This window comes from Oncorhynchus tshawytscha, linkage group LG21 (genome assembly GCF_018296145.1).
Source record: "Oncorhynchus tshawytscha isolate Ot180627B linkage group LG21, Otsh_v2.0, whole genome shotgun sequence".
Taxonomy (NCBI): Eukaryota; Metazoa; Chordata; class Actinopteri; order Salmoniformes; family Salmonidae; genus Oncorhynchus; species Oncorhynchus tshawytscha.
Genome location: NC_056449.1, coordinates 6,469,539 through 6,497,273, shown reverse-complemented (window position 1 = coordinate 6,497,273; position 27,735 = coordinate 6,469,539). Strand labels below are relative to the sequence as shown.

Genomic DNA, 27,735 nt, shown 5'->3' with positions numbered 1-27,735 from the left:
TTTCTGTATTTCTTTTTATTTCATAAATTAGCAAACATTTCTAAACTGTTTTTTCTTTGTCATTATGAGGTATTATGTGTAGATTGATGAGGGGAAAAAACAACATTTAATCAATTTTAGAATAAGGCTGTAACGTAGCAAAATGTCAAGGGGTCTGAATACTTTCCGAATGCACTGTACATTCTCTGTCGATATGATATGTCCATATGTTCTGTTTGTCTGTCTGATTATTGTCTGTCTAACTGCACCATTTCAGAGTCAAATTCCTGTCCAAGCAAAATGTGTTTCTGATAAGTGTCTCCGGGGACTGTTGTCTCTCCATGGGCTGCAACAGTGGAGTGGCAGCTCCACAGGCAGCTGCACTGGTCTTGAACTAAGCTCATGAGGCATTTATAAATTATATTCTTCTAGAATCAAATGGGTATATATCATTAATTCACAAGTCCAAAAATGTATGTCAGCAACTGCGACTTGCCCTTTTAAGGCCTGCTAGTACTGGTGCAGCAGGACCTCGTAGGACTCCTTAGTATGACCAACACCATGACCACATTCACCAAGGTTCTCTTTTCTATGTGGTTGTCCGACTCTTCGTGTGTGTGTGTGTGTGTGTGTGAGGATGATGGTACGTGTTCTTATCTCTTCTCTGTTTAGGAACGATTGAGCCCCTCTCCATATCTTCCCCATAGACACACGCAGACACACACACAAACTCTCTGTCTAACACACACACACTTCCTTTCTGCTGAGCCGAGGAGTTTTACACCGCAGCAGACCACAGCAGGTGATTATTAAGCCACTTTTGCCTTCAATGCTTCTATCCCTCTGTGTGTGTGTGTGTGTGTGTGTGTGTGTGTGTTCGCAGCTACACCTGCGTGCATGCGTTTGTGTGTGTTATTACCAAAAAAAACTACATTTAGGTGTTTGTACACACCACACAGTAGGAGTAGTAGGAGTAGGAGTAGTAGTAGGAGTTTGAGTCCAAACACAATGATCTGCATCCCATGCATCTTAACAGCATCTATCACAATAAACCTGTCAAAAGCACAGACAAATATAATGTACAGAATTTCTATGATGTGTAGTACCCCACTGGGCACACACTGTTTGAGTCAACGTTGTTCCCACGTAAATTTCAATGAAATTACATTAAACCAATGTGGAAATAGACGTTGAATTGACGTCTGTGCCCAGTGGGATGTATTTGTCTATTGAGAGTAACAGGCTGACAGGCGTTGCGATGACTGCCACCTAGTGGTAAAACCAAGGTTGCATATGAGTGTAATCCTCGAGACACAATTACATACCATTGTATGTGATGTGTCCTATCAACATTTATGCTCTTTATACAGCCTAAGGAATCATTAGGAAATCAAATTACATCTAACACAGAATGATATATAAAATATATTTGTGGCAGCATGGCCATTCCCCCAACCGTACATCATAATCAGTTAAAGACAAGTATGCAGTAAACAGAATGTGTGTATTTTCTCCGTTTCATTTGAGAAGCCTTTGGAGAATCAGGTCAGAATGTAAAAGCTACACGTCAGTTAGGCCTGTAGACAGAGAATGAGGAGATGAAAGCCACACATAAAGTACTCAGCCTTTGCATACCTCAGGTTATTTAATCATCTCTACAAAATATATCAGTCACAAACATCCATCCATCTGAATGGCATGACTTCATAGATTGAGTCGATTCTACAGTGGAAGAACAGCTCAGACAATTGACTTCATGATTTAACTTGGATCAAAAAAAAAAAAAACATTTTCTGTAAACGTCACGACGAGGAACAGAAATATCAAAGTCTTTGGGATGGAGCTTTGTTTTCATATTTGGCTCGATGCCTAAAGATCAAGTAAAATGGCCTTGTGAAAACGACTTCGTTTTATCATCACGTAAAAAATTATCACTTGATATCACCAACATGTTAGAGAGGCTTTCGGACAGATTGTTAGACAAGTTGTCACATCATTCAGGCCCACCTTCGTTTTTGACACTTGTCACATACAGAATAATCTCGGAAACCCAAAACTAAAATCTTGTGTAATTGTGTCAGATGCTTGATTACGTTCTGCGGGCAGATGTGTTAGAAAAACACTAGAACGCGGAGGGGCCGCAGGCCGTTAACTCCTCTCCAGTTGCAATTTACAGGCAAGTCCATGGTCCAACTGTCCCCTCCTCTTCCCGAAAAAGGAAGGCGGAAAAATCGTGATTTGTCCAAAATAATCAGCGACGAAAAATCTGTGCACCGGAAACAAAGTTCCTCGTTAGTCGTCGCATCCCACAGTCTGCTGACAGACACTAGGATACCAGTTAAGTGTGTCTGTCCACGAGAGATTAGACACAGAAAAGCGTGGGATTTTGAAGAACAGAGGTGATTTGACACGATCTCAATGAGCAGGATGTAGGTTAAAAGCATCCGTTTGGAGAAGCACAATGTCAAACTGGGCCATACACACAAACACACCCACATTTCAGCTAGTGCTTTAGTGTAGCTTTCCATTTCAAACGACTTTAGGCTGTGAGCACTTATGAATGTTTTTGTCACAGGCAGGCAGCGTTTGATGACGTCATGAATGTTGGCCACTATAATCTCTCTGTAGGGAAGCATCATTTGATTGGCAGTCACAGTGGCTCATCATCTTGTCCTCTCTCTGATTGGCAGTCACAGTGACCTATCATCTTGCGCTCTCTCTGATTGGCCGTCACAGTGGTCTATCATCTGTTGCTTCGGGGCTTACATGTCTGTCTGGATCAAGAACTTCCTCTAGGAAGGCAACAGGAGCCAGACCTAGTCTGCCATTCACCTGAAACACACAGTCACTCAGTACGTTATCTACAGTACACCTGCCCTCACTTGAAACACACTGTTGTAGTCTCATTTAGATACATGGGACACAGATCCACTCAAAGTATCTACAGTCGTGTCCAAAGGTTTTGAGACTGACACAAATATTAATTTTCAAAATCTGCTGCCTCAGTTTGTATGATGGCAATTTGCATATACTCCAGAATGTTTTGAAGAGTGATCAGATGAATTGCAATTAATTGCAAAGTCCCTCTTTGCATTGCAAATGAACTAAATCCTCAAAAACCATTTCCACTGCATTTCAGCCCTGCCCCAAAAGGACCAGCTAACATCATGTCAGTGATTCTCTCGTTAACACAGGTGTGAGTGTTGATGAGGACAAGGCTGGAGATCACTCTGTCATACCGATTGAGTTTGAATAACAGACTGGAAGCTTCAAAAAGGGGGGTGGTGCTTGGAATCATCGTTCTTCCTCTGTCAAACATGGTTACCTGCAAGGAAACAGATGCCATCATCATTGCTTTGCACAAACAGGGCTTCACAGGCAAGGATGTTGCTGCCAGTAAGATTGCACCTAAATCAACCATTATCGGATCATCAAGAACTTCAAGGAGAACGGTTCAATTGTTCTGAAGAAGGATTCAGGGCGCCCAAGAAAGTCCAGCAAGCACCAGGACCATCTCCTAAAGTTGATTCAGTTGCGAGATCGGGGCACCACCAGTGCAGAGCTTGCTCAGGAATGGCAGCAGGCAGGTGTGAGTGCATCTGCACGCACAGTGAGGGGAAGACCTTTGGAGGATGGACTGGTGTCAAGAAGAACAGCAAAGAAGCCACTTCTCTCCAGGAAAAACATCAGGGACAGACTGATATTCTGCAAAAGGTACAGGGATTGGACTGCTGAGGACTGGGGTAAAGTCATTTTCTCTGATGAAACCCCTTTCCAATTGTTTGGGGCATCCGGAAAAAAGCTTGTCCGGAGAAGACAAGGTGAGCGCTACCATCAGTCCTGTGTCATGCCAACAGTAAAGCATCCTGAGAACATTCATGTGTGGGCTCACTCACAACATTCAGCCAAGGGCTCACTCACAATTTTGCCTAAGAACACAGTCATGAATAAAGAATGGTACCAACACATCCTCCGAGAGCAACTTCTCCCAACCATCCAGAAACAGTTTGGTGACGAACAATGCCTTTTCCAGCATGATGGAGCACCTTGCCATAAGGCAAAAGTGATAACTAAGTGGCTCGGGGAACAAAACATTGATATTTTGGGTCCATGGCCAGGAAACTCCCCAGACCTTAATCCCATTGAGAACTTGTGGTCAATCCTCAAGAGGTGGGTGGACAAACAAAAACCCACAAATTCGGACAAACTCCAAGCCAGGACGGATTGCAGAGGTCTTGAAAAAGAAGGGTCAACACTGCAAATATTGACTCGTTGATTCAGCTTCATGTAATTGTCAATAAAAGCCTTTGACACTTATGAAATGCTTGTAATTATGCTTCAGTATTCCATAGTAATATCTGACAAAAATATCTAAAGACACTGACGCAGCAAACTTTGTGGAAATGAATATTTGTGTCATTCTCAAAACTTTTGGCCACGACAGTACACCCAAAACAGCTGCTGGTCTGGTATAAAGAAAGGTGCAAGCTACAAGCTGATTGCTGCATGTTCATTGGTAAATGATGGCTGGCTGGGATTGGCTCACCTCGGCCTCACAGAAGCCGTCGTTGCGGGGGTTGCCTAGCAACGTGACAGTATCTCCCCCTCTCTGGGCCAGCTCTCCTAGGGTGGAGGTTAGGGCTGTCCACCAGAGGACTGTAGCTGCACGCCAATCATGCACATATGCATACACAGAGAGAACACACAGGTCACAAGCAAGCAAACACAAACACACACACACACACATATTAATACAGAAGCTTAGGATGAGCTTCTGAATCTGGTGAGTAAGGTTTCAACTGGACAGTGCGGCTGAAAATCTGCAGTAAAACATTGAAAGATGAAATGGTTGGGTCAGGGTAGGGTTGCTGTACAGAATTACTCCTCCTAGACGTCACAGACATTGCAACTTGATTACCTGTTGCTTGGTCTCACCCGTTCTAACCCATTCTCACCTTTTATCCCCACTCATGTGAGAGGTCACCAGGCTGCGGCCCTGGCCAATCGGGTGATAGGCATGCATCCTCACCCTTGTGCATGCACTGCTTCTAGCCTCTGATTGGCCAGCTAGTCCGACCTCTGCTCTCACCAGGGTGGTAAACTGAGTGTACAAAACATTAAGTACACATGCATGTCTGTAGAACTCACTGGTTGGGTGGAGCCACTGTTTCGGTGTGTGGGCGGAGTCCAGTATATATAGAGCGAGAGAGAGCGAGAGCGAGAGAAAAAATTAGGAGGAAGAGAGGGTGAGAGAAAGACAAAGAGAGAGAAAGACAGAGAAAATGGGGAGGAAGAGAGGGTGAGAGAAAGACAAAGAGAGAGAAAGACAAAGAGAGGAGAGAGAGAGGGGGGGGGTAGAGAAAATGGGGAGGAAGAGAGGGTGAGAGAAAGACAAAGAGAGAGAAAGACAGAAAGAGAGAGAGAGAGAGAGAGAGGAGGGGTAGAGAAAATGGGGAGGAAGAGAGGGTGAGAGAAAGACAAAGAGAGAGAAAGACAGAAAGAGAGAGAGAGAGAGAGGAGGGGGAGAGAAAATGGGGAGGAAGAGAGGGTGAGAGAAAGACAAAGAGAGAGAAAGACAGAAAGAGAGAGCGCGAGATGAGCACAGCATACGGAGACATTGGACTGTATAGAATGGACAACACCAAAACCCATTTATTTACATTCTACTGTATCCCAGGTGAGAGGCAGTATCCATACATAAAGGTTCCGTTGCTGCAGCCCAGCTCATCCAGCCAATCATGAGGCTGCTCTGTCCCACCATCCTGATGACCTCAACAGAGCCCACCTCAGCTGGAGGTTCTAAAGGGGCGGGACAAAAAAAACAATCAGACACCCATGCTTTCCATCAAGTGTACAGTAAACAGTGTATGTTGTCTGGGCTACTCTACCCGGCTTAGCTCTGGGTTTGGTTGCTTTAGCTTGTTCAGGTTGGCAGTTGGAGAGGAGCTTCTTGACACAATGGTCCTCATCAGGCAGTCACGTCCTCTCAGTGGGTGGCAGAGCAGAGGTGGAGGGGGCAGCTTTAGTGAGGGCTGTAGTTTTAAGGGTAATTGTTGGAGGGGCAGTTTTCAACGAGGTAGTGGTACTTCGTGCTTTAACAGTCCGAGCGGGGGCAGTAGTAGTAGTAGTAGAAGGGGTAGCTGTTATGGGGGTATGCTTGGGTCGGTTGAGGGCAGCAAGGTTTGGGGTAACCTGGATAGTTTCCCTGACCTGGTGGGGGACTGGAGTAAACCTGGTGTCTGGTCTTGGAAGGGAGATCCTAGGGAGACAAGGGGAAAAAGGGTTGTACAGTATCTGTAAGGAGACTACACTGGGACTTTGTGAATAAAAATATTAAATGTAAAATCATGAAATCTTCGCTTGTCATTGAACAGAACATCAGTCAATCAAAACCAAATCATGACAACTTGGCCTGTCATTGGACAACAGCTGTCAGTCAAAACAAATCCAACAATAAATCCTCTATTAGCTCTAAACAACCAACAGACACCCACAATTCTCCATTCACCCTTTCTGGCTCTCCTTTCTCAGAAGAACATTGTAATGGAGAGGAGGAGACAAATAGCCATTAGACAAATTACACTGACTGGAATAACAAACACATTACCATCAAAAAGATATGCACTGACCACAAATACAGCTCTTTAGAGATTGTAATAAAAGCTCTCTTCTAATAAAAAACTTTTCCTCATGTCTTTGAACAAACGTCACTAACGCTCTAACCAGGAAGCTGTGGTCTTATCAGAGTAGAATCAAGTTTCTCCTTGACATTGGTCAGTTTTGTATTGGTAAGGCTTGGAATTCAGGGAAGGTATTAAGCTGATCCTAGATCTGTACAAAAGGATGACTTCTACCTAAATTAGTAACTCTCCAGACCTTCAGGTCTCCTCTTCACCTCCCTCACCTAACAAAAGCCAGTGTGTTATCACATGACATTATTACTGTGGTTAGTGAGAGAAGGATACTTTGTGTGTGCTGCCCTCCTCTCAGCCTCCTCTCGCCTGACCTCAGACACACTCAGCTCACGGTGCCACCTCTGAGCCGGCACACACAGATTCTGTTCTGACCTCTGACAGGCCAAGAGGACACAGGAAGTAAACAGAGCTCACCTCCGATTGGTTCTTCTCCAGTTCGTCTCGTGACCTTCTGTGTTCTGACCCCAACGACTTGATCTCCTCCATCAGTTCACTCTGTTCCACTGTCACCTCTTCCAAGTGTTCCCTGGATACAGGGATAAGTTAGCCATGCTACTACTCCTACTACAATTACTACTGACAGAAACTCATCAGTGCCAACATACATAACCGCACAACTCACACAAGTACAAAGATTCGCTCATACCTGTGCAGACTGCCCCAGGCGGATGGTCTTGTAGGAGTAGACCGTGGCCAGACTTCTCTGAACGACGTCATCGTCCGTATTTTGGCGCAGTGACCCCGCTCTCTGTAGCCACACCCTCTATGTGTGTTGCCACGCCAACGTGGTTCTCAGAGTACCCGCTGGTCGTGACTCCGCCCCTGTGACAGTAGCTGATTCCGTAAAGGAGCAACGTCCATCTGCAACTGGTCTCTCTCTCCGTTGTGAGATGCTCTCTTTGTTCGCACAGAACAACCATTAACTGAACCAACTGCTCTCGCTCTTCTTTAAACGGGTTGACCGGGTCTCTGTCTTCTGTTTGAAGGCAGTTTGTCTCTCTTCTGCTCCAGAAGGCTGAGTGTCTGTGTTAGCTAGTCTCTCTGTCCCTTTAAACCCCACATGGATTGCATCAACTGGTCTCGCTCCTCTTCTAGATTGTGGAGTGACTCGTTAGGTTGGTCTCTCATCTTCTTGACTGAAGAGAGACTGCGAGAGCTCATCTCTCTCCTCCTGGAAACCAGACATTGGACTGAACTAGCTGTTCTCTCTCCTTGTAGAAAACAGACATTGACTGAACTAGCTGGTCTCTCTCCTCCTGGAGTCCAGACCTTGACGGAACTAGCTGGTCACTCTCCTCTTTTAAACCACACATTGACCATACCACCTTGTCTCTTATCTTTCAGACCTGGTAAACTGTACTTGCTCTTCTTTTAAACCGCAGAGTTCCTGATTGACCCGGTCGCGTTCTTCTTCCAGGACCCACACGGAGCGCGTTAGCTGGTGTTTCCCTGTCTGACACCTGAGTGAGAGGGGAAACCTGTTCCCTTTCCCCTTTGAGATCACTGAGACCCAATTAGCTCGCCCCTCTCCTCTCTCAGCATGGATACTAACTCTGTGGTCAAATGGCTGTCCTTTTGATCCCTAACTGACTCGGTCGTGTGGTCAACCTGTAGTTCACCACTATTCACCGACCCTGGCGTGTGATCACCTTGTAGACTGGTCACGAACCCTACCGGGGGTTGACCCTGTTGAGCGAACACTGACCCGACCGCATGCTCACCCTTTTGACCACACTCTGACTCAGTGGTCAAACCATGGTCACCCTGTTGTAGACCAAGCTGACCGCTCTCAGTCAGTCTCTGCTGCAGCTCCATGATAGTGTTGAGGTCCTCCTTGGTCTTCCTGGTTAGCTCGGTTATAAGACCTCCCTGCTCCTGGTTCTCCTGCTCCAGCTCTCCCTCTCTAGCTTCCTCTCACTAACCTTACTATCCCGGCTCTCTATGTGGTGCAGGAGCTCCTTGATACGCCTGCCCTATGCCTTGGTTCTCCTGGTTCAAAGCTAGAGCTAGGTCATCCAGGGCTAAGGCATACAGGGTTAGGTCATTATCGGCTAAGACTAGGGTAGTATTATTCTGGGTTGGAGTTGTGGTAAGCTTTCTGCTAACCTGGGGAATTAGGTTATGAATTGGCACCCTGTTTTCCTGGGCATTTCCTGTCATGCTTTTCCCTCCTAGCTAGCACCCCCACTCCGCCTCACAGGCCCCCCATTTCTCCCTGAGTTTACATTTCAGACGGGCGTTCTCCTCGGTCACCCTGTGCAGCTGGTCCTGTGTGTGTCAGAGCGTGCTCTCCAGCTGTGGTCCCGGAGTGAGTCCACGTCGCCCCCATGCTCCAGTAAGCCTCTCTCAGTGCTTCAGTCTCCTCTCTCAGGTTGAGAGAGGGGAAGCCCCTAGGACCAAGACACCAGTCCCCTAGGCTCCCAGTCTCAAACACACAAGCCAGCCACACTCTTTAGTTCCTCTGTAGTTAATCAGATCAACATTCCACTGTGCAGCTAAACCCATGACAATCCCACATTATAATCCATTGTACAATTTGCTTGTAATTGTACTCATTTACATTCTTGAGGCCGAACTCTTCAACAATTTAGACTTAAGATCTACTACTGATTAAGAGTCAACTCCACATTAGCTTCAATGTCATCACTCACCGGGTCAGTGTTGTCCATGTGGCAGGGGACTGGTTGAGCCATGGCAGGGGTGTTTGGCAGGGCGGTAGCCAGGCTGGGGCTGGAGTCCCTGGGCTGGCACCAGAGCTAGGGCTGGGGGTAGAGACGGGGGTCAGTAGAGTCCGGGCTGTGGTTGATCTGTCTCAGGGTGTGGCTGAGCCTCTTACAGTCTCTGGTTCTCCTCTTGCAGTTCCTCCACCTCCTCCATCATGGAGCTCTCATTCAGCTTGAGCCTGTGGACCACCGTCCTCATTTCCTCCACCTTACACGACAGGAAGTGGCCATTCTGCTGCGCATCCTGCAGCTGTTCCAACAGCCCCCTCTGCTCCTCCAGCCCCTGCTCCTCATTCTCCAACAGCCCCCTGAGGTCCTCCTGGAGGCTGAGGATGAAGCCTCTCCGTCTGTCCTCACCCCCCTCTCCCTCACGCTCTCTCTCTCTCTCTCTCCCCCCTCTCTTTCTTCCTCTATTTCTATTTCATCCTCTCCCTGCTTCTGCTGGAGGTGCTGTCCGTAGCGTCTCCACTGTGTATTTTCCTCCTCACCCTCCCCATCCTCCTCCTCTCTTTCCTCCCTTGGGTGGGCCAGTCTTTGGGACTCTGTGTACCGTTGGCACCATGACAGGGTAGTTGACGCTAGCTGCGTTTACAGTGGCTATGTTGGTGGATGAAGATACAAACATCTCCAGAACATGTCTCTCCAGCTGGTGGACTCTGGTCTGCAGGCCCTGCTCCTCGTCTCTGGCCAGGCCGAACTTGAGCTGCAGCTGGCTCTTAAAGTGCTCAAAGTACTGAGGCTGGCAACCCATCTCCTCCTCTTTAGCCCGGAGCTGGGCCTGGCAGCACTGTAGCCTCTCCCTCCACACACACGATTCCTATGCTCCTTCTCCTGGTACTGGGAAGGACCGGTCATGATAGAACTATGACACAGTTACTCCTCACATCTGAGTAATGTCATACACATCTCATATAATGCAACAGAGAGGGAGACTACAGTCACAAGAGCACTACACCTGAGAAATGATAGATTTAAACCACACTCACAATACACTTACACAATAATTACACTTACACAATAATTACAGGCTTATACTACAATTTACAGTACAGCTTACAGGACATGTACATTTGAGTACTTCTCACTCTATAAGCCTCATTGAAGCTAATGTAAAGCTCAGTACAGTCTCTACTCACCATGAAGCGCACCTCCTCCCTGAGTGCGTGGAGCCGCTCGTCCAGCCTCTGGCGTCGCTGCATGCTGGGACAGTGGAGGACTGAGTGTGCTGTGAGGTCCTCCACCTTCTGTAGCAGGCTCTGCTCTGGCACCTCCAACTCTCTGCTCCAGCACAGGATGACAACATGACTCATTAGATCACATGACAATTACACGATTAGCATCGCATCGCACGATTAGCATCGCATCGCACGATTAGCATCGCACGATTAGCATAGCATCGCACGATTAGCATAGCATCGCACGATTAGCATAGCATCGCACGATTAGCATAGCATCGCACGATTAGCATAGCATAACATTAGCATTAAACAGAGATGAGACCTCCTACTGTCAAATTATTTTTGCCAGTCATCTGTCCAAGAGAAAGTAGAAGTGTGCACACATACCTTACTGACGGCAATGTTAGAAATAAACCCCACAAACAGTGATACCATGCTAAGAGTCTTAGTGTGTCAGCATTCCGTGTGGTAAACTGCATGTTAGCACGACAGTGTGTGCAATGTGATATGGTTGTGGCCATATGTTGTAGCTGTGTGATGTGAGATCCCCGTGTCTCTGTCACCTGCTCCTCACCTGTTGTGCAGCAAGCTCTCAGACTCAGTAAAGGAGCTGACGTTGTCTCTCAGGCTGTGCTCTAGAAGGTTCACTCTATGGGTCAAAACCTGGAGGTCTGGGGTGCCAGCTGCACAGAACTGCACAACACAGCTGGAGAAGGAAGTATGTGTGTTGGGTTTGTTTTGTCAGGGTAACTGAAGTTAGACAAATACAGTCATGTGATAATAAACTCAGTAAAAAATGAAAACGTCTCTTTTTCAGGACCCTGTCTTTCAAAGATAATTCATAAAAATCCAAATAACTACACAGATCTTTATTGTAAAGGGTTTAAACACTGTTTCCCATGCTTGTTCAATGAACCATAAACAATTAATGAACATGCACCGGTGGAATGATTGTAAAGACTAACAGCTTACAGACGGTAGGCAATTAAGGTCACAGTAATGAAAACTTAGGACACTAAAGAGGACTTTCTATTGACTCTGAAAAACACCAAAAGAAAGATGCCCAGGGTCCCTGCTCATCTGCGTGAACGTGCCTTTGGCATGCTGCAAGGAGGCATGAGGACTGCAGATATGTCCGTACTGTGAGACGCAAGACAAGGAGACAGGACGGACAGCTGATTGTCCTCACAGTGGCAGACCACGTGTAACAACATCTGAACAGGATCGGTACATCCGAACATCACACCTGCGGGACAGGTACAGGATGGCAACAACACCTGCCCGAGTTACACCAGGAACGCACAATCCCTCCATCAGTGCTCAGACTGTCCGCAAAAGGCTGAGAGAGGCTGGACTGAGGGCTTGTAGGCCTGTTATTAGGCAGGTCCTCACCAGACATCACCGGCAACAACCGGTGGGCACAAACCCACCGTCGCTGGAGCAGACAGGACTGGCAAAAAGTGCTCTTCACTGATGAGTTGCGGTTTTGTCTCACCAAGGGTGATGGTCGGATTTGCGTTTATCGTCGAAGGAATGAGCGTTACACCGAGGCCTGTACTCTGGAGTGGGATCGATTTGGATGTGGAGGGTCCGTCATGGTCTGGGGTGGTGTGTCACAGCACACACCAGCACACGTCTGGAACCTGTTGGATCGGAGGGTGAGGGCTAGGGACATTCGCCCCAGAAATGTCCGGGAACTTGCAGGTGCCTTGGTAGAAGAGTGGGGTAACATCTCACAGCAAGAACTGGCACATCTGGTGCAGTCTCATGAGGAGGAGAGGCACTGCAGTACTTAACACAGCTGGTGGCCACACCAGATACTGACTGTTACTTTTGATTTTGACACCCCTTTGTTCAGGGACACATTATTTCATTTCTGTTAGTCACATGTCTGTGGAACTTGTTCAGTTTATGTCTCAGTTGTTGAATCCTGTTATGTTCATACAAATATTTACACATGTTAAGTTTGCTGAAAATAAACGCAGTTGACATTGAGAGGATGTTTCTCTTTTTTGCTGAGTTTATAAAGTCACTTACCAATTGAGGATTCTTTGTGTTTCACAGACCGGTGACACATTCTGTCCCCATAGTCCTCTGGTATCGCTCTACTCCGGAGTACAGAGCTTTCACTTCTTGCTCATTGAACTTTGGCCATGACAGCCGTTTCGCCAGCTGTTTCCATGGAGACCCTCCTGCACTGAGCTTTCTGGGAATGCCCAGGACTTGGCTCGTCTGTTTGGAAATCGTCCTGCTTTTTTGAATCAACTCTTTCTCCTTCCTCCTCTACGATTGCACTCTTTCGTTGTCTGGCTCTAAATCCATCTGAGGCACTGTCTCCATCTCAGTTTCTCTGTTCCTTTATTGACCTGCTTCAGAGTTCCAGTTACAATGTTCTTGCTTTTTAGAACTCACATTAGAGTTTGGCTAAATGTTCCACTTCCAAAAATGGTAGGGGACATTTCCGTTATTAAAAAAAAAATCTCTGATATACCTCTTTTACATGTCTCTGATATTTGTTCACTTTTCAAAGTCATGGTTTTGTTTTGCATTCCAGGTAAGTGTTTTCCACAAAAGTGCACGTGTATCAAAAAGGCCATAAGGTTTGTGAACCATCTATAAATGCATGAAAAAAAAAAAAAAAATATGTTGTGTTTCTCTTCCTCACTCTCCACCTGAGCGCCTTAGCACCTGTGAAAACAGACAAATGGCCCTCAAAATCATACATGTTATTACACAGTATTATGACGGTTGTGTAGGTGTGTATCATTTACCTGTTGTCGGTCCATGTCAGTGTCATTAAGGCCAAAGAATAAAAGCTAGAGAGAAAAACAAGAAGAGGAACAAAAACTAAAAAAAAAAAAAAAAGAAGAATTGAAAATAGTGATAAAAGGAGAGAAAAGAAGACAAGTGTTACTGTTATCTTGAATAATTCAAAGTAAAAAAAAAAAAAAAGGCGGTCTTCATGCTCCCATGCCGCACCACATTCATCACTATGAAACGTAGAAACTCTACATGACATATATACCTTTTCTTCTATTTCCTTTACTTGTCTCTTTTGCATCTCAATCATGTCTTCCAACTGCCTTATTCTCTGCAACGCAAACACAGAACCGAGAGTTCAGGAGGTCAACGTCATACTTATGACAGGCAGCATACGATAGTTCACATGGGTAATGTGTGGCCTTTACGGTCTGTCATTATCTTCACAGTTGAAGTCGAAAATGGTTATGGTTGCTAAACAGAGTCTGTTTCCACATATTCCCAAAAACCTGTGCTCCTACCATGTTACCATGGCAGCTGTTGCAGAGTCAGCTGGCAAAAAGTGAACTTTGTTCTGTAAGACCAGGATCTGATTTGTTGACTGAAAGAAGATTAGAGGTAAAAAAACCTAGAACCTTTGGTATTGGCTACACTGGCCCTGCTTCCCTCTACAACTTCCCTGTCCTTCAAAAGGGGGGAATCTGCAGTTTGAAAAATAACAGAGGAGGGATTGTGCTGGAGAAATGTGCCACTCTCAAACTCATGGACAGAGCTACGATTGCAGGGACTAAAAGCCTAAAAATGTTTGTAGCAACTGCAGATTGCTCCTTTAAACACTACAGGCTGATGAGAAAGAACTTGGCATTTGAGACGAACACACTCCGTGTGGAATCCAAGAGCCTTCACTGGACCCATTAACAGTCCCAATCCTCTGGTAGGTACTCCTGATCATAGAATTAGGAACACGAAGAGTCATTTAATACCATTTCTATGCTCCTGATAGAGTTTTGAAACACTGGAAGCACACTGATCACATTTGCGTGGCTGACCTGAATGCTAAAAGCTGCTTAGGTCAAAACCACAAGACAGCTGAGTCAGCCAGAGAGGAGGCGGGGCCTGGAAAAGAGCTGTTTTAAGGGTTGTGATTAGTGTGAGATCCTAAAATTGCAACCAGCACAGCTGGTGGAGGAGACCACTGACTGGGAAGAATCGCTCAACTGCAGGTCAGTTACAGAGAATGTTTTTTTTTTTTAGAATTGATGTTTTTAGTAAACTGTTATGGTGTTATAGATTAGAAAGACGATGGTTCGTTTCTGAAGCAATTGGGATAGCATAAGGTTAAGATTAGGGCGGCAGGTAGCCTAGTGGTTAGAGAGTTGGGCCAGTAACCCGAAAGGTTGCTGGAACGAATCCCCGAGCTGACAATGTAAAAAAATCCTTCGTTCTGCCCCTGAACAAGGCAGTTAAACCCACTGTTCCCAGGGTAGTCCGTCATTGTAAACTGACTTGCCTAGTTAAATAAAGGTTGCATTTCAAATAATAACAAACAAGGTTAAGATAAGACGTGTTACGTTGAGTGTAAGACTTTTAGTTGCGAGGTGAGACGTATGAAGACGTGTTACGTTGAGTGTAAGACTTTTAGTTGCGAGGTGAGACGTATGAAGACGTGTTACGTTGAGTGTAAGACTTTTAGTTGCGAGGTGAGACGTATGAAGACGTGTTACGTTGAGTGTAAGACTTTTAGTTGCGAGGTGAGACGTATGAAGACGTGTTACGTTGAGTGTAAGACTTTTAGTTGCGAGGTGAGACGTATGAAGACGTGTTACGTTGAGTGTAAGACTTTTAGTTGCGAGGTGAGACGTATGAAGACGTGTTACGTTGAGTGTAAGACTTTTAGTTTCGAGGTGAGACGTATGAAGACGTGTTACGTTGAGTGTAAGACTTTTAGTTGCGAGGTGAGACGTATGAAGACGTGTTACGTTGAGTGTAAGACTTTTAGTTGCGAGGTGAGACGTATGAAGACGTGTTACGTTGAGTGTAAGACTTTTAGTTTCGAGGTGAGACGTATGAAGACGTGTTACGTTGAGTGTAAGACTTTTAGTTGCGAGGTGAGACGTATGAAGACGTGTTACGTTGAGTGTAAGACTTTTAGTTGCGAGGTGAGACGTATGAAGACGATTAGAATTCTGGATAGGGCTTCTGTGAAATGCTGACATTTGGAGGGATACACAAAACATAGCCACTCACACACACACACACAAAAGCAGGAGGGATACTGCATCTTTATACAAATACACCAACACTCATACATGTAGAGGGAGGGAGGGATACTGCATCTTTATACAAATACACCAACACTCATACATGTAGAGGGAGGGAGGGATACTGCATCTTTATTTATACATGTAGAGGGAGGGAGGGATACTGCATCCAAAACACAACATACATGTAGAGGGAGGGAGGGATACTGCATCTTTTCTCTGTGGCGGCTGCAGGTTAAGGCCTTTCCTTACCTGCTGGGCCTGCTGTAGGAGCTCCATGCGCTCCTGTAAGATCTGACTGTCATACTGGCGGCTCTGCCTGAGTATCTGCCTCCGCAGTTTGTCCACGGCTAGCCCCAGCTCCTCCCTCTGCCTGTCGGACAGAGACTCTGCCACCGCACGCCCCCCGGGCTCCTGCTGCAGAGCGTTATACAGCGTAGCCTCCAGCTCCGCGATCCTCTGTCATACAGCCACACACACACACAGGCATGCCACTGTGATCATGGCATAGATGGAAAACACTGTTCCACTTTATATCTAGTGTTGCTAAAATGATGTGTTGTTCATGGCAATTGCATAGTAACTAAAGTGTAGGTGCTAAGTACACTTTGTTACATAGTACTTACAACTATGTCTTATTACGCCAGTGTAGTTACCATGTAAATACATGCTTCTACTGACACAATATAAAGTGGAACTAAAAACACAAATACACACCAACAAAAAAAACACTGAATAAAATGTATACATGGAAGTGAATGCTACATACTCTTACTGTTGCCTGACTTTAAAAGTGTTAACATTCGCAAGGCTGCCGGCCCAGATAGCATCCCCAGCCGCGTCCTCAGAGCATGCGCAGACCAGCTGGCTGGTGTGTTTACGGACATATTCAATCGCTCCCTATCCCAGTCGGTTGCCCCCACATGCTTCAAGAGGGACACCATTGTTCCTGTTTGCAAGAAAGCTCAGGTACCTGAACTAAATGACTATCGTCCCTTTGCACTCACTTCTGTCATCATAAAGTGCTTTGAGAGACTAGTCAAGGAGCATATCACCTCCACCTTACCTGATACCCTAGACCCAGTTCAATTTGCTTACCACCCCAATAGGTCCACTGACGATGCAATCGCCATGACACTGCACACTGCCCTATCCCATCTGGACAAGAGGAATACCTATGTAAGAATGCTGTTCATTGACAACAGCTCAGCATTTAATACCATGGTACCCTCCAAACTCGTCATTAAGCTCGAGGGTCTCGACCCCACCCTGTACAACTGGGTCCTGGACTTTCTGACAGCCCCCCCAGGTGGTGAAGGTAGGAAACATATCCACCCCGCTGATCCTCAACACTGGGGCCCTACAAGGGTGCGTTCTCAGCCCTCTCCTGTACTCCTTGTTCACCCATGACTGCGTGGCCAAGCACGGTTCCAACTAAATCATCAAGTCAAGACTCTACAGTTTTAGGCTTGATTACCAACAACGACGAGACGGTCTACAGGGAGGAGGTGAGGACCCTCGGAGTGTGGTGTCAGGAAAATAACCTCTCACTCAACGTCAACAAAACAAAGGAGATGATCGTGGACTTCAGGAAACAGCAGAGGGAGCATTGTCAAAACTAGAAGCACAAGCATTTTGCTACACTCGCATTAAAATCCACGAACCATGTGTATGTGACCAATACAATTTCATTTTACTTACAGTGGGGCAAAAAGTATTTAGTCAGCCACCAATTGTGCAAGTTCTCCCGCTTAAAAAGATGAGGCCTGTAATTTTCATCATAGGTACACTTCAACTATGACAGACAAAATGAGAAAAAAAATCCAGAAAATCACATTGTAGGATTTTTAATTAATTTATTTGCAAATTATGGTGGAAAATAAGTATTTAGTCAATAACAAAAGTTTCTCAATACTTTGTTATATACCCTTTGTTGGCAATGACAGAGGTCAAACATTTTCTGTAAGTCTTCACAAGGTTTTCACACACTGTTGCTGGTATTTTGACCCATTCCTTCATGCAGATCTCCTCTAGAGCAGTGATGTTTTGGGGCTGTTGCTGGGCAACATGGACTTTCAACTCCCTCCAAAGATTTTCTATGGGGTTGAGATCTGGAGACTGGCTAGGCCACTCCAGGACCTTGAAATGCTTCTTACGAAGCCACTCCTTCGTTGCCCGGGCGGTGTGTTTGGGATCATTGTCACGATGAAAGACCCAGCCACGTTTCATCTTCAATGCCCTTGCTGATGGTAGGCTTTGTTACTTTGGTCCCAGCTCTCTGCAGGTCATTCACTAGGTCCCCCCGTGTGGTTCTGGGATTTTTGCTCAACGTTCTTGTGATTATTTTTACCCCATGGGGTGAAATCTTGCGTGGAGCCACAGATCGAGGGAGATTATCAGTGGTCTTGTATGTCTTCCATTTCCTAATATTTGCTCCTACAGTTGATTTCTTCAAACCAAGCTGCTTACCTATTGCAGATTCAGTCTTCCCAGCCTGGTGCAGGTCTACAATTTTGTTTCTGGTGTCCTTTGACAGCTCGTTGGTCTTGGCCATAGTGGGGTTTGGAGTGTGACTGTTTGAGGTTGTGGACAGGTGTCTTTTATACTGATAACAAGTTCAAACAGGTGCCATTAATACAGGTAACGAGTGGAGGACAGAGGATCCTCTTAAAGAAAAAGTTACAGGTCTGTGAGAGCCAGAAATCTTGCTTGTTTGTAGGTGACCAAATACTTATTTTCCACCATAATTTTCAAATAAATTAATAAAAAATCCTACAAAAAATCCTAATCCTAATCCTTTCTTTTCTCATTTTCTCTGTCATAGTTGAAGTGTACCTATGATGAAAATTACAGGCCTCTCGTCTTTTTAAGTGGGAGAACTTGCACAATTGGTGGCTGACTAAATACTTTTTTTGCCCCACTTGTATATGGTGGCAGTGAGTCTTGAATCCAGTTAGGGATTTGAAGAACATAAAACATATGGGCTGTTTACATGCCTTTACTCTGTACTCAGGCATTCACACATCTATAGCCTACGTTTGTTCCCTCCAAAACACCTTCTCATTAGAATCACACATTTCCCTCAGGCATTGAGTCTTAAAGTACTAGGGATATGTCTGAACAGTGAACGCTCAGCCATACTTCCCCACTCAGTAGGGCATGTCTCTTTCTGTCCTTTAGTACCCAGTGCAAACAGGGATTCATTGAGGTAAAAGATGCAGTATCCCGACAACACAAACTCAAACAGGGTTTGGTCTCTGGGTTCATGATGTTTGATGGGTTTACATCAGCTAGAGGGCTGACGGTGTGTCTACATGAAGGCCTACAACAAGCTCGCACTTTACGAAACGAAATGTGATCTTGATTAGAACTGGTGCTCGATAATATAATGACCATTGGGTTTTTATAATATTAGAACAATATATGCCATCCAGCAGATGCTTTTATCTAAAGTGACTTAGTCATGTGTGGATACATTTTTACATATGGGCGGTCCCAGGAATCGAACCCACTATCGTAACATTAAAGGCACCATGTTCTACCAACTGAGCTACAGAGGACAACCACCCATGTTCCTACAAGCAGGAGACAGATGTAGAGTAAACCCTCTTGTCCCATCGTGCTGCTGTGTCGTACCATGTAGGCCTGATCCAGGGCCTGCTTCCTGTAGTCCAGCTCCTCCTCCAGGAAGCCCTTCTGCTTACTGAACAGGTCCTGGAACAGCCACAGCACAGAGGATATGACATCCCAGGACTTGACATCACACGATATGATTTCACATCAAGACAACGGTGTCGTGTACCGTATGTGGAAGTTGTAGAAGAACCACTGATGCGTGTTCAGTTTGTCTTTTTCCTCTCACCTTCTCATTCTCCAGGTCAATCATCTTCTGGGTCAGGGCTGCCTCTGTGCTGTCTATCTGCTTTAACCACTATGGAGAGAGAGAGAGAGAGAATGAATTCCACAGTAGATAATGAATATGACCAGTAGGTGTCAGTAAAGGCAGGCTGAGAGGCGATGAGGAGGAGAGAGACTGACCTTCTCACACATTGAGAGAACCGTCCTCGCCTGAATGACGACAACCTGCTCCTCGTTACGCAAGTTCTGGAGAGGAAGAGGAGAAAATAAAGAGATAGAGGACAGGGGGGGGAAGAATGAAAGTATTTAAGGTTTTAATTGAGAAGTAAAATTAGCCGTGTGAGTTTTACTAAGAGCATTAGGAAGAGTGGAGACTAATGTGAACTCACCCCATTATCTCCCAGGATATCCAGCTTCTTCATCAGATCTGGAATAACCACATCCTAAAGAGGGTTCACACATCCAGTTCATATAAGGAGAGAGAGAGAGGGGAAGAGCGAGACAGACAGAGAGAGAGAGAGATACCTTGATGCCCTCCTGATGACAGTATATCTGCAGAGCGCTGTTGGTGTTCTCTGGGAAGGTGGTCATGTGGAAGCCCATGGCAGGAGACCTGCGTTCCCTCTCCTATTGGACAACACAGACAGTTAACCCCACCATCGTACACACACACAATCCTCCCCATCCACTTCATGTGCCACAAAAAGTCAGCCCCCTAAAGAGACAGCACAATCCAACGAACATTCTGATTGGGTAGGTTGGTGAGTGAGAGTGTTAAGTGAATGGGTCATGGTTGGGAACTGAACTGAATGATGTACAGTACTTACATGATGAGGAGAGCATGCTCAGAATCTGTCCAAATAAGGTGGGTGGAGAAACATGTTTTTAAAGGCGACTCAAACCAAAGCAAATGGGGTTTTAAAACATATTCAAATGTACGAGTGTGCAAGTGACTGAAGATCTTTGGGTCCGTTATGGGGGTCCACCCTTCCTTAGGAGTCTGTGTATTATGAGTTGATCTCATCTTGAAGTGATAGAGTATATATTCTATGATGTCATAACAAAAGACACTGATCCTATGTCAGTTGTTGGAGGCAGTGTGATTGAAACGTGAAACCTGAAAGGTGGAAAGCTATGCAGTCAATCTTCTGTTGAGAACATTTAAAAAGAAAATCCAGGACATGTGTGACTAATGGTTTGAAAGTCATGTATCAAACTGAAATAAACGTACATTTGTTTATGAAAGTAAATAAAACTTAACTACATGCAGGGAGGGGAGACAAATGAACAAAGATGGGGTGGATGGTGAACTTAAATACATTTTATTCCATACAAATTTATATTCATCTCACTTAAGACAACATTCTTATACATCTTTCAACTTCAAAAATACAAGTTTCCAGTTCAGTGGGGATGGTAAGGCAGTCAGAAAGCAAAACGAGGAAATACAGGGAACATATAATGGGTCGAAGCACAGTAGTGTGTGTGTGTGTGTGTGTGTGTGTGTATATTCTGGTCACTGTATGTAGGTCCTGCGTCGGGTGTGCAGGCCGGTGTCACCCCCTGGGGACAGTTTGATGGTCGTACACTCTCTTACTTCCAGCTCTAGCACTCTGAATTCCAGCAGCTCATTCTGGTCCCTCGAGTCCTGCACCTCTGCCTGCAGCTTCGACTCAGCCTGCTGTAACACACTCATCTACAAACACACACACACACACACACACATATATTAAAGTATACACTCAAAATGTGCCACATCCTCGTGTCCTTTCCTTCCAGATGGCTCACAGGACAGTGTTGAGTGACAGAGGAAGTAGGAGGCGTCTTACCTTGTCGTGGAGTTCCTGATTGGCCCTGATGAGGTACTGCTTCTCCTCCACCCACTTAGAGTCCTGGAGAAACATACAGTCACACACGTCTCAGAAGAAAACAAAAGCATCACAACACAGAATCACAGGGGAGAAAAAGAGAACCATGCCACCCAGAAGGGATACTGAACATACATAAAGCACCAAAACCCTAACAGATCCAGCCCCTACCTGAGCTGCTTTACAACAAAGACTCACGAGCCCAAAATAAGTGAAATTATGATTTCAAACCGTGAACAGCATAAGACAAACAGAGGAAAGTGGTGTAGCATGGCTTTATTGAACAAAAAATGAAAACAGAGAGGAAGGACATCACCAGTATTACAGTGAACAATATGCAGATCAGAGGAACGGGAATATTGAGCCCCCCACCCCCCTTAGATGTGCGAGCAGTGCAACAAGGCCACAGTGGCACAAAACGGTAACACGCAGTAAACCAATGTGACGCATGCAACAGGTAATAGAGAATGACAGGAGGTAGCTAGGAGTTCTGACCTCTGTGAAACGCTGCCCAGTCTTAGATCTGTTCAATCGAATGAAATCATTCTGAGCATTCAACAATCAGATTGAACACTTATGCCATCTGCATTCGCTATCCATTGGTTTTGACCCCAAATCCAGATAGTCTTCACTATATATATATATATTTCACTCTGTGATTTTACAAATGCGATTGCTTAAAACATGGAAATAATCAAATTGGCATATCTTTACAGAGGAATAAGAGGATTTCCACATAATGTGATTATTATCAGATTTTTTTTTTAATCAACCTTGTGTCTGTCATAGTCATGTCTGTAAATGGTATAATTTGGTATGATTGGTGGATTTGTTTGGCGTGACGTAACATTCCATCAATTTGATCATGAGTAGATCTAATGCCGATTGGCTCTTTTCCAGTGTCAACAATGGTTGGAGCATGCAAATAGGGCAGAGTTGTGACATCAGAGCGACATCACAGGATTCTGCAGCAGATCCGGTCGGCGTAGCACCAGGCCAAAAGCAAAGCCCCCAGACAGACAAGCAGCAGGGTCAATGAGAGCGGAGCAGCCAAGACACCTCCCAGTCTTCTCCCCGCCCTTTTTCCTCCTTTACCTGCCCCCTCTCGGCTAATGCCTTCTCCAGGTCGCCAATCTTTGCCTTGCAGCCTATTAGATCTGCCTGCAACTGCTCACGGTTCTGCGGGAACAGGAACAGAGGCCAGAGTCAAATTAGTTGAATAGAGTTAGTGCTGGGCTGGAACAAAAGCCTGTACAACCTGCAGCCCTTCAAGAACAAAGAACATTAAATATTGTACTCGTGTTTTGAGACAGTGATGGTCACATCCGGAGTTTATGGATAGATTTTAGGGGAAGGTGTTAGGGGTCATAAAGGGGTAGGAGTCAAAGGTTAAAGCTACTAACCCTGGCTTCTCTCTCAGCGTCGTGCGACCCCCCAGCCTGTTCCTGCAGGAGGGCGTAGGCCCGCTGGAGAGCCTGGTACTCTCTGGTCAGCTGTCTGAACCTCAGTTCTGCCTCTTCACGAGATACACCCTGGAGGAACAGAGACAGGGTCAAACACACACCTGAACACCATTAAATTTGCGCAAGCATTTACCCACTTACAGCTGAAAAATGCATTGAAAATATAGGGAGTGTTACTTTATTCAGTGAAGGGCCATCAGCATTTACGCACCAATTTATTTTACCAATACACCACTGCTAAACAGCAAATACACACACACACCTTTTCTCACTTATCGCTCTTCCGTGACCTGGAAACCAATGAGTGGTCAAGGAGTGTCAATTCTTTAATAGGCTAACGGAAGACAGTCCTCACCTCCTCAATAGCCTCCTTTTCGTGAGGAAGCACAAGTGTATCCTTCTCGAGTTTTGAAATCTGCCACACCCCCTTTAAAATCAGCTATTGCTTTTATGAATGAGTAAAGCATGCAAACATTTAAAAACGATGTGCTACTTATCCTTTTTATCTACAAAATGTCTTGCACAACCAGCTACATTTATTCGTCACTTTAGAAATGTATTTTGGGATTCCACCCTGTAAAAATTAATTTGCCTGATGACGCACGATTGGAGAAGGAGAGTTATTTAATTTCAAAAGGATCCCAGAAAGGACGGAGGAGAGAGGATGCAGGAGTTGAGCAAATCCAATTGAGTAAAGGCTACAGACACACACTTACGTCTTCCAGGTCCTCCTCGGGTGTAGCGGGGGTACGGTCCGTGAGGTCAGTGATGTAAGAGGTCAGAGAGGACGTTTCAGAGTCCACAGACTCCTCGTCAAATCCAAAATACGTCTCCACAACATGCCTCTGGAGAGAGAGAGAGGGAAGATGGGGGGGCAAGAGGATCTGTAACATATTGACTTGCACACTCACAAAAAAAAAAACACACCCATATTCTTATATAGAACACTCACAAAGTGCCTACTGAAAGTCTACCCATCCCTTAATCAGATGCGGTTGCCTTAAAATGAAATCTAAAAAGGATGACATTTTCCTACAGATCTACACAACATACTCCATACTTTAAAGTTAGACATTTTGTTTTATTGATACAAAATGGAGATGAGTGTGAAGAAATTGCAATCAACACAAGAGTGAATACTTGGTGGAAGAACCGTTACAGCTGTGAATCATTTTGGAATAAGATCCTACCAGCCTTGCACAACTCTGAGGGCAACGTACAGTACATCAATTGTTTTTGTCAAAAATGCTCAAGCTCAGGAAATTTTGGTTGGGAATCATTGACGGACAGCAATATATATTCAAAGCTTGTCTCTGACTTTCAAGCAAATTTAAGTCAGGACTGAGACTGGACCACTCAGGAACACTCAACACCTCTTGGAAAGCTATGTCATTGGCATGAACTTTTGTGAAGTTGTTCACCTTAAAAATAAAACTATATCCCAGGATTAGGTATTCAAATCCAACATAGCACAACAGAGTGAAACCCTCTGTATTGTCTAGTATTGTGGTGGCAGCATCATGTATGCTTGTCGCCGGCAGGGACTAAGGAATTTATCAGGATCAAAATAAATATGAAAGGAGCAAAGCCCAGGTAAGAAGAATGAGGAAAACCCATTGTAGAACTTTGAAAGCCTAACCCTGAGATAATAACATGTTTCAGCTATAAAATCACACATATTTTAATGCCAAAGACACACCAGAATGGCTTTTCAAGAGGTGTTGAGTGTTCCAGAATGGTCCAATCTCAGTCTGGACTTAGATCTGCTGGAAAAATCAGAGACGAGGTTTAAATATTGCTGTCCATCAATGATTCCCAACCAAATGTATTGAACTTGAGCAATTTTGTCAAAAACAATGGATATACAGTATGTTTCCCTAAGAGTTGTGCAGAGTTGGTAGAATCGTATTTAAAATTATTCACAGCAGGTAAAGGTGCTTCCACCAATTATTAACTCAGATTTTTTCTATTACATTTGGAAACACATTTGTTCTAATATTTTTCTTTCACTTTGACAGTGTGGGGTAGGTTGTGAAGATCGGTAGCAAAAAAACCTCGGAACAATCACTTCCATATTCCTTACCATCGGATTTAGAAACCAAAACTCTCCCCACAATATTCTCTAAAAAGAAAGGCTAATCTCATCCTTCCCATTGATGTTATAGACTCAACAACATTCTCTAAAACCACCGTATCTTTCCCATTATGTTCAGGTCCAATACACTCAGTCAACTCAAAATGGTTACTATACTACAATAAAGTCCTTACCATCGTGTTTGTAGGTCATCTCCTGACAACCAGAGAAGTAGAGACAGACCATAGCACACAGGCCGATAAAGAAGGAGAAGTAGAGGATGAGCTGGAAGTACTCATACATACTGTTGTTATACTAGAACCCCCCCCCCCCGACAAATCTAGTATCTTCCAAGGCAATCTACACTGTACGTGCCAGTCCTCGAGCACTGAGCTCTGACGCACAACCGTGTCTCAGTCGCGTACTCCGCAGACAAAGACGGAGCGAGAGAGGAGTGTTAACTAGCATTCACTCCTCCCAAAGGGAGAAGAAAAAAAACTGGATGAGCTTTAAGATCGTCTCCAGGCCTGCGAGGTAGCAGTGGAATACTTTTCCATTCCAGTCAAACTCTTTCCATAAGTGTGTTCTGTTCCATTCACAGTTTGAGAGTCCTAATTGACGTTTTCGGTTTGAGGTTAATAGTCTCGATAACCCTCCCAGTTTGAGAGTGGAGCGTTCCTGTCGCCGTTTTCCGTTTCAGAGTGAGAGACCCAACAGCTAGCTCCAGTTATAGATGCAGGGAGTGTGTTGAATCTTCCATCACCTTCTCGCTTAACATACATCACTGACTCTGCAAACTCTATTGAGAACCCAGCCCAATTGCGCTAATCGTGCCTCCTCATCAACACCTTATCTACCTATCATTCTGAGCTGAACAACAGGTGTCATCGTTCCCCTATGAGCCCAATTATAAACACACACAGTCACACAGTTGCGCGCACACAAACTACACAAAGACAAATCAAAAACACACATAGTTCTCCATTGAGCCCAATTACACAGAACCAGTGCATCGGCATCATGGGAAGAGACAGTTGCTAAGTGACAACACCACAGGATCAACAGTGTGTGACCAGAGATAGAGAACACAACAAAGAAATGCCTAGAGCTAGAAAACAAAAAACCCACGTATACAAACACAAACACACAGACAGAAGTGCAAAGGGAGCAGTAGTCCTACTTTAGGTGGTAGTTTGAGGGTTTTTCTTCGGTTATTTTTGCAGAGCATCAGTCTGTCACGTTCCTGTGCCAAAAAGGAGCAGAGGACAGTTTAGGATTTTGACTCCACACCACATGCATTGTGTATGTATGAGTATGTATGAGAATGCTTTGTTTGATGTGGGCCTGATCCTTAACCTGACAAACTAATTGTACTAATCTAGGCCATCTATCATCCCCTGCGTGTGAATTACTGGAGACAGAATCGGAATAGGGTGTGATTTAGGCTTGTCAAAATGCACCCATGTTAAAAAGTGAGACGAGTAGGATTCTCAACAGAAGCAGGGTCAAGAGATTATGACAAAGAGTTGTGTACAACACCTTAAATCAGAGGCAAGGAGCCAGCAGAACATCATGCAAATGAGTGAATTTTCAGCAAGGCTCTGATTTAATGTGATTAGAAAGGAGAGAGAGGGTGGTGGGTGGGTGGTTGGTGAGGGTCTGGAGGGCAGCCCAGGTGTACAGAGGGCCAACATGTTACCCAACAGTTCACTGACCCTAATGGCACCCATTTTATCCTACTGTTTCAATGTGCTCTGGTAAAATTCAACAAAATGGCCCCCTCTTTGTTTATGAGCTAGTCAGCTGCCTGATTCACTAATCTCACTACAATAAGGATCTGTCAATGCCTTGTTATTTGGAAGCTCGGGTGATTTAAAGATCAGATAAACTGCAGTGTGAATGTCTGTGTGTCCGTCTCCCTAACCTGCGTGAGTTCGTCGATGATGCCTCGTTGCTCGGCAACCTGCAGCTTGAGGAACTCCACTTCCTGTTCCTCGTGGGCGTGGCTTAGGTCTGTCAGGGAGGTAGGCCTCTTCAGCTGCTGGGGCTGCTGGGAACGAGAGTGCACCTTCTCCTTCTGAGAGGGAGGGAGGGAGAGACATTCTCAGGGTTAGGCAACTCGAGCAGTGAGGTCAAGAGACAGGATTTCCTGAAACATAACGTAACTTTAAGTTGTGCAAGGTGACTTTGTAATCAAGGAGAATTGCAAATACTGCAGTCACACAGATGCTGCTACCTAATCATCTTGATGCTTTTTCTCAATGTCCACTGGAAGGTCTCCTTTTCCCTCCATTTCACAGAGCAATTACAAATCTCACATGGTACCTACTGTACAATGTATACTGTTCAAAAATATAAAAACGCTCATGTTTCATGAGCTGAAATAAAAGATCCCTGAAATGTTCCATATGCATAAGAAGCTTATTTCTCTCAAATGTTGTGCACAAATTAGTTTACATTCCTGTTAGGGAGCATTTCTCACTTGCCAATATAATCCATCCACCTGACAGGTGTGACATATCAAGAAGCTGATTAAAAATAACCATTACATAGGAGCACCTCATGCTGGGGACAATAAAAGGCCACTCTAAAATGTGCAGTTTTGTCACAGAGCACAATGCCACAGATGTCTGCAGTTGACATGCTGACTGCTAGAATGTCCACCAGAGCTGTTGCCAGAGAATTTCATGTTAATTTCTCTACCATAATCCGCCACCAGCGTCATTTTAGAGAATTTGGCAATACGTCCAACCGGCCTCACAACCCCAGATCACTTGTAACCACGCCAGCCCAGGACCCTCATATCCGGCTTCCAAATGGTGTCCAAATACTTCCAAATGGTGTCCTCTTCCCATCATGAAGGAGACATGACAAGG

At 45.0% G+C, this 27,735-nt stretch overlaps 1 protein-coding gene across 10 annotated transcripts in view; it reads right to left on the bottom strand.

Moving 5' to 3' along the window:
• Nucleotides 1-1,605: 1,605 nt before the first annotated feature.
• LOC112220792 (janus kinase and microtubule-interacting protein 1-like) overlaps nucleotides 1,606-27,735 on the bottom strand; it is a 42,424-nt gene continuing 16,294 nt past the window's right edge. For 2 of the 10 annotated variants that reach the window (XM_024382695.2, XM_042302937.1), the window contains exons 8-30: nucleotides 26,784-26,936; nucleotides 26,040-26,102; nucleotides 23,502-23,630; nucleotides 22,726-22,854; nucleotides 22,418-22,501; nucleotides 21,284-21,346; nucleotides 21,052-21,150; nucleotides 19,980-20,081; nucleotides 19,844-19,897; nucleotides 19,635-19,700; nucleotides 19,459-19,527; nucleotides 19,233-19,310; nucleotides 15,849-16,055; nucleotides 13,601-13,666; nucleotides 13,347-13,422; nucleotides 12,613-13,263; nucleotides 11,150-11,281; nucleotides 7,321-10,675; nucleotides 7,089-7,200; nucleotides 5,868-6,238; nucleotides 5,640-5,778; nucleotides 4,526-5,143; nucleotides 1,606-2,811 (exon numbers count right to left, since the gene is read on the bottom strand). In XM_024382695.2, coding sequence (XP_024238463.2) covers nucleotides 13,372-13,422; nucleotides 13,601-13,666; nucleotides 15,849-16,055; nucleotides 19,233-19,310; nucleotides 19,459-19,527; nucleotides 19,635-19,700; nucleotides 19,844-19,897; nucleotides 19,980-20,081; nucleotides 21,052-21,150; nucleotides 21,284-21,346; nucleotides 22,418-22,501; nucleotides 22,726-22,854; nucleotides 23,502-23,630; nucleotides 26,040-26,102; nucleotides 26,784-26,936 — 1,413 coding nt within the window. In that variant the 3' untranslated portion in view covers nucleotides 1,606-2,811; nucleotides 4,526-5,143; nucleotides 5,640-5,778; ... (4 more) ...; nucleotides 12,613-13,263; nucleotides 13,347-13,371. The remainder of the gene's footprint in view (nucleotides 2,812-4,525; nucleotides 5,144-5,639; nucleotides 5,779-5,867; nucleotides 6,239-7,088; nucleotides 7,201-7,320; nucleotides 10,676-11,149; nucleotides 11,282-12,612; nucleotides 13,264-13,346; nucleotides 13,423-13,600; nucleotides 13,667-15,848; nucleotides 16,056-19,232; nucleotides 19,311-19,458; nucleotides 19,528-19,634; nucleotides 19,701-19,843; nucleotides 19,898-19,979; nucleotides 20,082-21,051; nucleotides 21,151-21,283; nucleotides 21,347-22,417; nucleotides 22,502-22,725; nucleotides 22,855-23,501; nucleotides 23,631-26,039; nucleotides 26,103-26,783; nucleotides 26,937-27,735) is intronic. The other 8 variants (XM_042302933.1, XM_042302931.1, XM_042302935.1 and 5 more) reach the window with 8 other exon arrangements.